Source organism: Gadus morhua, chromosome 1 (assembly GCF_902167405.1).
Source record: "Gadus morhua chromosome 1, gadMor3.0, whole genome shotgun sequence".
NCBI classification, from domain to species: domain Eukaryota; kingdom Metazoa; phylum Chordata; class Actinopteri; order Gadiformes; family Gadidae; genus Gadus; species Gadus morhua.
In genome coordinates, this window is record NC_044048.1 from 17,415,159 (window position 1) to 17,427,658 (window position 12,500).

Consider the following 12,500-nt stretch of genomic DNA (forward strand, 5'->3'; position numbering starts at 1 on the left):
CTTTGTATTGTGTAAGAATTGGGGATATAAGGAGCTGTCCGGGATTCATTCAGTAGTGTGTATTCGCGAATACCATTCAGCTTTGTTGTCTCTCGTTTACGGGTGGCAATAAACTCTCCATCTATACTTGACCTGGACTCCCCGATTCCTCTTGCTTTTTAGCTAGTTGAAGTGAATTAGATAAGTTATTATTAATTCTACAACAACACTCACACATATATCATGTAAGCAATACATCTCTTGATGTTATTGCGGGCTGTTTCATGAGCAACAGCCCACAATAACATGAGGGTATGTGTACATATGTGTATGTTTGCATGCATGCAAAACAGAGTGTGCGGGCCTAAAAAATAGATTTCACCTTCCAACAACTCTCTCTCACGCACACACACACACTCCCTCTCTACACCTTAATTGAGAGACATAATTAGTATTGGTTGGAAACAGAGCTTCCTCATAAAGGCTATTAATATGACCTGCATTTCCAGATCTCTCAAGGTCACAATAGATGATGAGTTTACCAGCACATTCCTGGATACCTTAATGGCCTAATTATACCACTCAATGTGGGTGTGGGTCTGAATTCTCAAGAATTAAGTTGTGTGTGTGTGAAACAGATGAATCATTGCAAATGATAAAACACTAAACAAATAGTACCATACCAACCGGCAGACCTTCGGCCAAATCTGTTGAAATGTGTGCTGGTTGTTGTATGGTGTGATTGGGTGCACCTTGTTTTGCTTCTTTCTATTTCCTGGTTAGTTATTTTATAATGATCTTCATTGTATTGCAATCCAATTATTGACTCATTCAACACATACTATGCAAATATTATAGCAATGGTAGATGGTAAACACAAACACACACAAACACACTCACACTCATACAGAAGGCGTTAGCTTACAAGGCCTCCAACTCCTTACCCCTAGGGTGAAACAAAAGGTATTTCGAGTCTATACACATTGTCTCTTGGGTCTCTCATGCCGTTTATATTCCCACCAAGCTCACTGGGAAGCAACGCAATGAGACTAAACTATGTTTAAATGCTAAAAGGGTATTTCAAGCTATGCCCTCATGAAAATATCTCAGGGAGAAGATGGTGACTGTAGCAGCACTCCAAGTAATCGGCTGGAGAGAGGGGTGTACCTCCCATATGCCGCTCTGATTGGGACAGGCCATCTTGGAGTGTCTAAATTACATTGGCTTTTATGCGACCAGACAAGCCTGCAGGACTATTCAAACTGGAGAACTTTTGACTTAAAAATAATGACAGCGTGAGAGAGAGAGAGAAATGGTGAGAGAGAAAGAGAAAAGTACTTCGGAAAGGAGACAGAGGCAGATATAGAGACACAAACACACATGTACTCAAGTGCAATATAGAGTATAGGGTGGAGATGAGGTTTACATAATCTGTGCATTCCAATCATTGTGAACACAAGGCTGAGCCCCTGCTGCACACACACACACACACAGTGGTAACCCGCTTCCCAATGTGCCGGGTTCCAGGTACGAATCACACGTTAAAAGAGGGTTAAGCCGCACTCTGCATTTATTGCAATGATCTCCGACAGGGAACACAATCACTATCTATAGGGTCTCCGTGAGCCTCTAGTCCATCGTGGTCTCGAGCGCATCCTTCTTGCCACTGGCTCCCGTTCTTCCCTCTCGTCAGTTCTCGTGCTCCTTTTATGACAGCTCCCGGGCCTTTTCCCCCCTCCGGCCAGGTGTCCCCTATCGCGGTGATTGGGGGGAGAGAAGTGATGCTCTCTGTCGCCGGTTAGTGGGTGACGGCGGTATACGCCGTCCAACACACACCCCGGACCCGCCCGGGCCGAGGTTTAAGGGGCGGGATGCCACAACACAAACACACACACACACACACACACACACACACACACACACACACACACACACACACACACACACACACACACACACACACTAAAACACACACACTAACACACACACACGCACACACACACACACTAACACACACACACACACACACACACACACACACACACACACACACACACACACACACACACACTCACACACACAAACACACACACACACACAGGGTAACATTAACCTCCGATATCTGCAAATTTGTCATGCACAAACCACATTCAGAGCATGCTCAGCATTTGACACTGACCAACGCACACACATACACAAACAGACACACACTCACAAACACACACATACAAGGGAAAGTGTCAGCTTGGAGCTCAGTGGGAGTGGGCTCGGAGAATGACAAGGGGGTGTGAGCAGACTTGCACAACCAAAGCCTTAGGTCAGAAAGAAGGATTGTGTCGCTCGTAGCTCTTGTTCCTTTCATACACATCGCATGGAAAATTATCTGGTCACATTATACTTTTGAATGTAAAATATATATGAAGATATGTATATTAATGTGCATCGTTTATTAGGAGTGGTATGGACACATAATGCGTCTCCATGCCGGTACAACAGAGCTGTCGTAGCCCTTCAGAGTTTACAAGCCTGTCGAGCTGGGCATCATTGACGGCAGTGGATGATTCGTGGTGACAGTAGCGCGCGTGTGCCCTGTCTGCTTCCCTTCGCAGCGGAGACAGACAACGCACAGAAGATGAGGGACAGCGACGGCACAACACAGCCTCTGAAGGTCAGGGAGCGACAGCGCTTCTTCGAGGAGGCCTTCCAGCAGGAGGCCGACGTCCACCTCTCCTCCTCTCACCTGCAGATCGACTGCAGGAAACGTGAGTGGATGAACCGCCTATACCAGTGCCTATGTTCATGTCAGGTCGTGTGACCTTCGTGACTGCATGACTGTGGAATGTGAACACGCCTGGGTTGGTGCATGTTGAGCAAACAAATCGCACGTACATAATTACATTTCTTCTAAACACTTCACGCGTTAGAAAAGAGCAAATGTCAAGAAACAAAAGAAATGCTCAAGAAATTTAACATGATCAATGAATTTATTGCAGTATTTGTTCCTATATCTTTCCTCAAATGGCCTACTTATCACCTTGATGACCTTTTACTTTATGAGCTATAAGCATAACTCATAACTCCCCCCCCTCATAACTCCCGGCCATAAACAGAAACAGATGTCAGATGTTAAGAAATATTTTTCTCCTTAATCAGTGGCATTGTAATAATATGATATCGTAGATAATGAATACTAATAAATTTGCGGTCATAACAAGCAGCAGATCTCCTACAAACTGTTTGGTTCCCACGAAAATTGTTTGAGGGCAAAACAGAGTTGGAGATGTTTTTACTTTAAGAGATTGACAGCGTGAGAGAAAGAGAGAGAGGGAGACAGAGAGAGCACTGTTTAAACGGCTTGTCATTGATCTACATGCCTAAACTGTATCTATACCTGTATGTGTGTGTGTGTGTGTGTGTGTGTGTGTGTGTGTGTGTGTGTGTGTGTGTGTGTGTGTGTGTGTGTGTGTGTGTGTGTATGCATTTGTGTGTATGCGTGTGTGTGTGTGTGCGTGCGTGTGTGTGTGTATGTGTGTGTGTGTGGGTATCTGTGTTTGTGTGTGTTTGTGTGTGTGTGTGTGTGTGTGTGTTCGTGTGCGTGTGTGTGTGTGTGTGTGTGCGTGTGTGTGTGTGTGTGTTAGTAAGTGTGTTTGTTAGTACGTGTGTTTGTGTGTGAGTAAGTGGAAAAAAGAAAATGTAATAAAAACAAATTAAAACAAATGACTAATTATTAACAGAAATACATTTAAATGTGTATCTTTAGTCTAGTCCTTCTCATTTCAATAAATGTGTAGTGATAGCCGTTGTTAAGTATTCTGCTTCTACACAATGCTAATGCGCATAATTCATTAATTGTATAATCACTACTATGGTTATTTAAGTAATATAAGGGGCCAGATTGCATGGGTAAACCATCAAAATATTGCTTGTTTATCGACCCTATCTCCTCTGTGCTCTTTGGCTCCACAGCCCCGATGGGCAGCATCTCGTCCATGGAGGTGAACGTGGACGTGCTGGAGCAGATGGACCTGATGGACATCTCGGACCAGGAGGCCCTGGACGTGTTCCTCAACTCAGGCCTTGGGGCCGACGATGGGGCGCTGGCGTCCCCGCTGCCAGGTACACACACCCCTTCCTGCTGCTGCCGTCCGCCCTCCCCTCGCTAGCCCCAACGATTTAGACAGAATTACACAAAGACAGAAATACAAAAAAACATCTTTATATTCATATTTGCATATAAATCAGATGTAGGATTGGGTGGGGTTGAAACTTGAATGGCCCTCTGACTGACATGCACTGATTACTAATGGGCGTATTTTATACTTTTTTTGTTCCTTTTTCAGTTTTGGCATCTAAACCCGTATTTGACACGCAAACATGATATGCGTTTACTTTAATATTTTAAACTTGGATTAGTCCATGGGAATTGGTGTTACGACTTGACAGTATGATCTTGCAGAATGACTCATTCGTATTCCATACTCCTCATCCCCCCCCCCCCCCCCCCCCTCTCTTTTTCTCTTTTTCAATAATCCACGATTTCAGTTATTTAATTGTGGGAGTGACAGTGGATAGGGAGACAGGTCAAACAAGGCCGAATCGCAGACATGGCCCCCCGCATGTTCCATGGTGTTGGTCTATCACAGCTGCATAATCGTTGGTTATATCAGGTAAAACGTAACACTGAAGGCTCAGTTATGGCTCCACGTTGCCGCAACGCGATGACCACACAGACGCTTCGACGCGGTCGTGAAACTGTTAAGGTTCTGTGTTGGGTTGTAGTGAGTGGACCAATCACAGCCCTTGCTGCTCACCTCCACGGAAGTAGAGCTGGGTTTCGATTCAAATTTCAAGAATCGATTCGATTACGATTTTTAAGTTTCAGAATCGATTTTTTCCCGATTTTCTCAGATTCCATCCGATTCGATCCGATTTTGATCTGATTTCCGATTCGATCTGATTTCGATTCGATCCGGGGGTTAATGTTATTAAAAATGAAAAATTTATTTGAACCGTTTCCTTCACTTCATGACTGTGTAGAGAAGCAACATATTAAAACTAGTATTATATCAATATTAAACAGCAAATCTTACAAGTATTGGTAGTTACTGATGGCTGGAAGACTGATGAAAACGTTAAGGGTCAATCTATCTTCAAGAAAGATAATTCAGGACAATAAATGGAGGACATCATTGAGGTGACTATATCTGCAACAGTGGATTCCTACTGGGACACTAACCAGTGCATTATTATTATGCTTGAAAATAATTAAGAATTCACCCAAAAGCGGTTGCTACCAAAAGCATTTTTATTTTAAAACTGCTCACACTTAATAAACTGAGAAGTACTGAAACTGGAAGTATAAAATGTAAACGTTGAGCATTTTTCTTTAAAGTGCGAACATAAGAACAGAACATTTTAAACTGTAAAAGCACTGAATGGCGTCTATATGAGCATGTTCAAATTTGTTCTAAAACCACACTCAAGATTCGTTTTCAAGAATATGCAGCACCCTAAGTGTTCAGGGGAATCCCATGAATATATAAAATATAAATTTGTAACTTATAAAATTAAAAAAATAAAATAAAATCTAAACGTAGTAAACAATGTAAACATGCACACCATTAAAGAAATGTATATGGTTGGAAATAAAGTGACAGCTTATTGAGAAGCGCAAAGCATTGCTAAAAATGCAGGGTCACCCAAGAAGTTTCAGGACATTCTGATGTGGAGTTTCAAAATAAAAGCCCACCAAATATGAGACATATTACATGTGATTTTGGATTTGATTTAAAAGAAAATTCCGTTATTCCAGGCTCATTTCACTTCAGGGTTATAGTTCAAACCCCCATAGGGTCACCCAAGAAGTTTCAGAACATTCTGATGTGGAGTTTCAAAATAAAAGCCCACCAAACATTCCAATATGAGACATATTACATATGATTTTGGATTCGATTTAAAAGAAAATGCCCTGTTATTCCAGGCTCGTTTCACGTCAGGGTTATAGTTGACAACCCCATAGGGTCACCCACGAAGGTTCAGGGGTCTCATTTATAACCGTTGCGTACGCACAAAACGGGGCTGAAATTGGCGTACGTGACTTTCCACGCCATGGTTGTGATCTATAAAAAACCAACTTCACGGGAAAATGTGCGCAGCCCTAAGCAAACTCTGACCCATGCGTACGCATGGTTTGGAGGAAAAGGAGAATTTGCGACACAGATGGTGTGGTGGTGAACTGAAGTCAGACCGAAGAATTGTAGAGTGAGAAGAACAATTATGTTTTATCATCGCCCTTCATAAATTTTATTTCAACCCGTATCATGCGTTAAATCTATGTAATCAGAATAATTTAAGTCAACTGCGTTATTTCTCAGTTATAACTCCAGAAACATCTCCTTAGAATAGAAATAAAAAAAAACCCTCTATATTTAATCCCGTCACTCCATACTGTCCACTGACGGCGCGACTGCATGGAATAAAGCATCCGTCCAACATGTGTCAATAACATAATATTTTTATGTGACACTGTAAACACATAATCAAATTATGTGTTCAGTCAATTAAATCCCAAGTGTGGAAAACCAAGCCACACTCCTCATCACAATCGTTGTCCGTTACTCTTGATGCTTTTCATGACAAATCAGGCATTAAAAAGGGGTTATGTTCAAGAACATTTTACGTGGATGATTACAAACTGATTATCCAAGGTGTTCTCGTCAGTCTTATTACCGTAACCCTATAAATGCAGAGGTGAGCGCCGTGGTTAATGCTGCACCATATGGCACTTCTGGCGGACCATGCAAATGACCGCCAAAAGGAAACGCCATGTTATTCCAGACTCATTCCACGTCAGGGTCATAGTTCACAACCCCATAGTGATACCCAAGAAGTTTCAGGACATTCTTATGTGTAGTTTCAAATTAAAGGCCCACTAGATATTGAAATATGAGACTTATTACATATTATTTTGGTTTCAATTTAAAAGGTAACGCCCTGTTATTCCAGAGTCATTCCACTTCAGGGTCATAGTTCACAACCCCATAGTGTCACCCGAGAAGTTTCATGACATTCTGATCTGCAGATTTTTTAAACCCGTCTCCATGTAAATATTTCTGATGTACAACATTTTCTATGTATTTAGAATATTTATTCCTGTTTGATTTCCCATTTTTGCTTTTGGCCCTATTCCTCCAGCACGTGGGCTTCATTGCTGTTCACGTTTCTTAAATATTTTAATGTTTTTCTCTTTGTAGGATCACAGTGGAATAATAATATGGTCTTGCAAGTATAGGAATCCTAATTTTGATGAGTAAGAAAAGGTAGAATGGTAGAGTAAGAAAGGTAGAGTAGAATTGCTTGTCATTGAAATGAAAAAATGACATACTTGAATAAATAAATGATGAAGATCAAGATTGTAAAAGCCAACAGGGCTAAAAGTCAGGACCACAGTCCAGATTGTGTAGGGGGGGTAATATTAACTAAGTAGACAATCAGATGGACAGTGGCTATACAGTATAGCTAGTCTAGCTTTCCAACCCATTTTTGTGTAGCCCACCTTCGTGAAATGTGTGTGACAAAATGTGTGATTAACAGGAATTTGAAATTTGAAACTACACATCAGAATATCCTGAAACTTCTTGGGTATCACTATGGGGTTGTGAACTATGACCCTGACGTGGAATGAGTCTGGAATAACAGGGCGTTTCCTTTTAAATGTAATCCAAAATCATATCTAATATGTCTCATATTTCAATATCTAGTGGGCTTTTAATTTGAAACTACACATCAGAATATCCTGAAACTTCTTGGGTGACACTATGGGGTCTTAAACTGTGACCCTGAAGTAGAATGAGTCTGGAATAACAGGGAGTTTCCTTTTAAATTGAAACCAAAAAAATATGTAATAAGTTTCATATTTCAATATCTAGTGGGCTTTTAATTTGAAACGACACATCAGAATATCCTGAAACTTCGTGGGTATCCCTATGGGGTTGTGAACTATGACCCTGACGTGGAATGAGTCTGGAATAACAGGGCGTTTCCTTTTAAATGTAATCCAAAATCATATCTAATATGTCTCATATTTCAATATCTAGTGGGCTTTTAATTTGAAAAAACACATCAGAATATCCTGAAACTTCTTGGGTGACACTATGGGGTCGTGAACTATGACCCTGACGTGGAATGATTCTGGGATAATAGGGCGTTTCCTTTTAAATTTAATCCAAATTCATATCTAAATCATATCTAATGTCTCATATTTCAATATCTAGTGGGCTTTTAATTTGAAACTACACATCAGAATATCCTGAAACTTCTTGGGTGACACTATGGGGTCGTAAACTGTGACCCTGAAGTGGAATGAGTCTGGAATAACAGGGCGTTTCCTTTTAAATGTAATCCAAAATAATATGTAATATGTCTCATATTTCAATATCTAGTGGGCTTTTAATTTGAAACTAAACATCAGAATATCCTGAAACTGTTTGGGAGACACTATGGGGTCGTGAACTATGACCCTCAAGTGGAATGAGTCTGGAATAACAGGGCGTTTCATTTAAAATGTAATCCAAATTCATATGTAATAAGTCTAGTATTTCAATTTCTAGTGAGCTTTTAATTTGAAATTACACATTAGAATATCCTGAAACTTCTTGGGTGACACTATGGGGTCGTGAACTATGACCCTGACGTGGAATGAGTCTGGGATAATAGGGACGTTTCATTTTAAATCTCCAATAAACTATTGGTATAAGCTTACATTTGTCAATTAGTTGGGCTTTTATTTTGAAAGTAAATATCACAACGTCCGTACATTTCCTTTGATAGTATTTGCTTTTAATGACTGTCTTTCGGTATGTACCAGACAAATGCTTTTATGTTGAAACTAGTTCTGACGCGCTGAGCGATATTACCGTAATGGCTAGTATATACAGGTACGGCAAAAAACTGGGTCGGCTGGCTTGACCGCTGATCTCGATGGGTCCGCTGGCTTGACCGCAGTGTAAATTAGGGGGTGAACTATGGAGGTAGATTTGTGTCTTTATTATGCAATCAAAAATAATAGGTTTGAGAGCAAAACTTTCCACACTGCAATCAAAAAATAGGTTTGAGAGCAAAACTTTCCACACTGCAATCAAAAAATTAATTTGAGAGCAAAACTATCGACACTGCAATCAAAAAATGTTTTATTGCAAGATAAATTAATGTGATAAAAAAAAATATTAATGGGAATCCAAAAGTTTTGTTTGCAAACCCAAAAGTTTTGTTTGCAATTCCAAAAGTTTTGTTTGCGAATCCAAAAGTTTTGTTTGCGAATCAAAAAGCTTTGCTTGCGAATCCTAAAGTTTTGCTTGCGAATCCAAAAGCTTTGCTTGCTGTTGAGCTGAATCTGGGGGGGGGGCGGGACCTACGCCGAAAGATGTAAGACACGTCTCTATTGGCCAGTCTCGATCGGAGTGACAGCTTGGCAACATCCACAGTTAGTAACGAGCGAGGGAGTTCTATTTCATGTAGGCTACGCCGTCTAGGCTTCGCCTTATGAGCTTGTCCCGTGCGCGCGCTTGCGCGCCCTGAATATCCCGTAGGCCTCCCTGTCAGCCGACAAGGAGACCATGGCAGAGGAGAGCAGGGCGATGTTGTTGACCGCCGCCGCGGATTGAGAGGCACAAACGAACACCCTGTCCGTCAGGCCGACAATCTGCTTCTGGAGGCGGTCGGGGGGCAGCGGCTTTTCGGATGTTGCCAAGCTGTCACTCCGATCGAGACTGGCCAATAGAGACGTGTCTTACATCTTTCGGTGTAGGTCCCGCCCACGAGATTCAGCTCAACAGCAAGCAAAGCTTTTGGATTCGCAAGCTAAACTTTAGGATTCGCAAACAAAGCTTTTTGATTCGCAAACAAAACTTTTGGATTCGCAAACAAAACTTTTGGATTTGCAAACAAAACTTTTGGGTTTGCAAACAAAACTTTTGGATTCCCATTAATATTTTTTTTATCACATTAATTTATCTTGCAATAAAACATTTTTTGATTGCAGTGTCGATAGTTTTGCTCTCAAATCTATTTTTTGATTGCAGTGTGGAAAGTTTTGCTCTCAAACCTATTATTTTTGATTGCATAATAAAGACACAAATCTACCTCCATAGTGAACATGCGCCCCAAGGGGGCGGTTCGGCGAAAGGAGGAAAGGTGTTCTTGCGCAAACGTTCCCTGGAGCTATTTTGCAGTTTCAGAAAACAGTCAGTGGCTTGTTGTTCAGATGCTATTTTGAGGGTGCATGCATAATGTTGCTGGTGCCGTGCATTCCATGATTCGATTCAACTGACCGACGCAAACAGAATCAAGGAAAATAATCATTTAATACATCACTACTGTCAAGGAAAGTGGATTTTTTGCCTGATTCACGTCTTTCTTATTACTCCGCAAGTAGTCCGGTAACTTATCAACTCCAGCGTTGATAAGTTGATAAGTTAATAAGTTAATTGATAAGTTAAGTACATTTCAAGCCAAGGACTTTTATACTTTTACTCAAGTGGCCATTTAAAGGGAGTACTTTCACTTTTACTGGAGTAATATTTTACAGGTATCTCAGCTTTTACTCAAGTATGTGGTCTGAATACTTCGTCCACCACTGGCAATTATCATACCTCCCTCATCTTCCTCATCTCTCCTCACTGCTCCTCTCCCTCTGCCTTTGTTCATGAAGAATTTCTTGATGTCCATCTGAATCGTTTTTCAGAAGGCTTATTTTTTACAGGACAGCTTCACAAAACAAATGCCTATACTTTTACAGGTCTCTCAAGTTTTGAAGACAAACAATTATTCATTCATTATTCATTTTCCTGTGTGTGCACGCATTGTGTGTGTGTATGTATTTGTGTGTGTGTGTGTGTGTGTGTGTGTGTGTGTGTGTGTGTGTGTGTGTGTGTGTGTGTGTGTGTGTGTGTGTGTGTGTGTGTGTGTGTGTGTGTGTGTGTGTGTGTGTGTGTGTGTGTGTGTGTGAGAGAGAGAGAGAGAGACCAGGCTGTAAAACTGTTGGCTAGCATCTAAATGTAGATGCTCAGTATTGAAAAACTGATGCTAATTATGTGGGCAACATTCTCTAACAGCAATCAAGTTGTCATTGTTTGTGAAAAACAAGTTGTGAATTTGTTGTAACATTAAAGAAGGGGATGACCTACTCTGTGCTGTTTCCAGCCCCCGTGGTTTCCACTGTGTTTACGAAGAAACATTCAGAAGAATCACGTGAACGATTCCAGAATAACTGCTTTTTTCAATGGTTGTTGTGTCAAATATTACCCAGATACAGTAGTCCTATTCTCTGATTGGCTATTATGTAGCCCCTTTCTTTTTTGTGATTGGCTGGTAAGTGGCAGGCTCGACGCAGGAGTCCCGAGGCAGCAGGAGATGCGCTTGATGAATCCTGCCGGTTCCATAGCGAGAGCGGCGCTACTGCAGATTAATTTAATAATGATCACTGGAATTTTATTGGGGAACTGGTGACATTTACTGGGGCTCTGGTTCTGTTCGCTCTAACTTTCTGTGCAACGAAGTGACACAAGCTAGTGTAGCACAGCTGGCTATCCCTTTCATTGATACCATGATTGAAATCACTTATGACAATAGAAAAGTCTTGGTTATTTGAATCTACGAGCTAGTTGAAAAGTCGCACAGTGCGACGGAACTATAAGGAATAATAAACTAGCTGTGACAACACACTCATTCCGATACGTTTTTTCCATTCTTGCCATTGATTAATTTCTCTACATCTTTCCCCAGAGGGGGAAGACGAAGATGAGGGGGAGGAGGAGGAGGAGGAGGAGGAGGAGGTGGTGTTCTGCCAGGGGGTTCCCTCGAAGCAGCAGGGCAACAACAACGGCCCGGAGCGCCTAGGCCCAGCGAAGAGGCGCGGCTCCTCCACGTCGTCCGGCTCCAGCGGCACCAGCGACGGAGGCGACACGCCCCTCGTCCAATCAGATGACGAGGAGGTGCACGCCGACACCGTGCTGCTGACCGCCGTCCATCAGGCCCGGGACGACGAGACCGAAGACGAGGGAGACGCCGAGTCCGCCCTCAAAGTGTAGCTTCGGCCAGTGTTGGTTTCAGATGTAGGCCAGAGAGCGTATATACACGGCTGAAGGGTGGACTCGTATTCTTCTTCTTCATCTTCATCTGCATCTGTCTTTCTCCCTCGATCAATCTCTCAGTGTCCTGTCGTGTACATTGGAAAGCAGAAGTCTCAAGGAATGATTATGGTTCCACATCAACGCAACGCAAGGGGGTTTACGGACCCATGACGTCCTCCAAAAATGTTAACCTTACGTCGAGACGGCAGCAAGGGCTCTGATTGGTCCACTCAATAAAATCCGACGCAGAACCAAAACAGGTTCACAACTGTGTCGAAGCGACTGCGTGGTCATTGCTTTGCGCCGATGTAGAACCATAACAGAGCCTTTAGCAGTGCCCTTCCCTGCCTCAGTTGACCGTATTGTGTCATTCTTAATCCGTCAAACCAAATC

The 12,500-nt window shown here is 42.0% G+C and overlaps 1 protein-coding gene across 2 annotated transcripts in view; it reads left to right on the top strand.

Annotated features, from left to right (window-relative positions):
* The window catches only part of LOC115544252 (dysbindin), a 19,626-nt gene that overhangs the window by 5,679 nt on the left and 1,447 nt on the right, over window positions 1–12,500 (top strand). The window contains exons 1-4 of one of the 2 annotated variants that reach the window (XM_030357125.1): window positions 2,054–2,296; window positions 2,589–2,741; window positions 3,946–4,095; window positions 11,761–12,500. The exon at window positions 11,761–12,500 is cut by the window's right edge and continues 1,447 nt beyond it. In XM_030357125.1, the coding sequence (XP_030212985.1) occupies window positions 2,254–2,296; window positions 2,589–2,741; window positions 3,946–4,095; window positions 11,761–12,065 (651 nt within the window). In that variant the 5' untranslated portion in view covers window positions 2,054–2,253 and the 3' untranslated portion in view covers window positions 12,066–12,500. Of the gene's footprint in view, window positions 1–2,053; window positions 2,297–2,588; window positions 2,742–3,945; window positions 4,096–11,760 lie in introns of those variants that run through there. The other variant, XM_030357118.1, reaches the window with a different exon arrangement.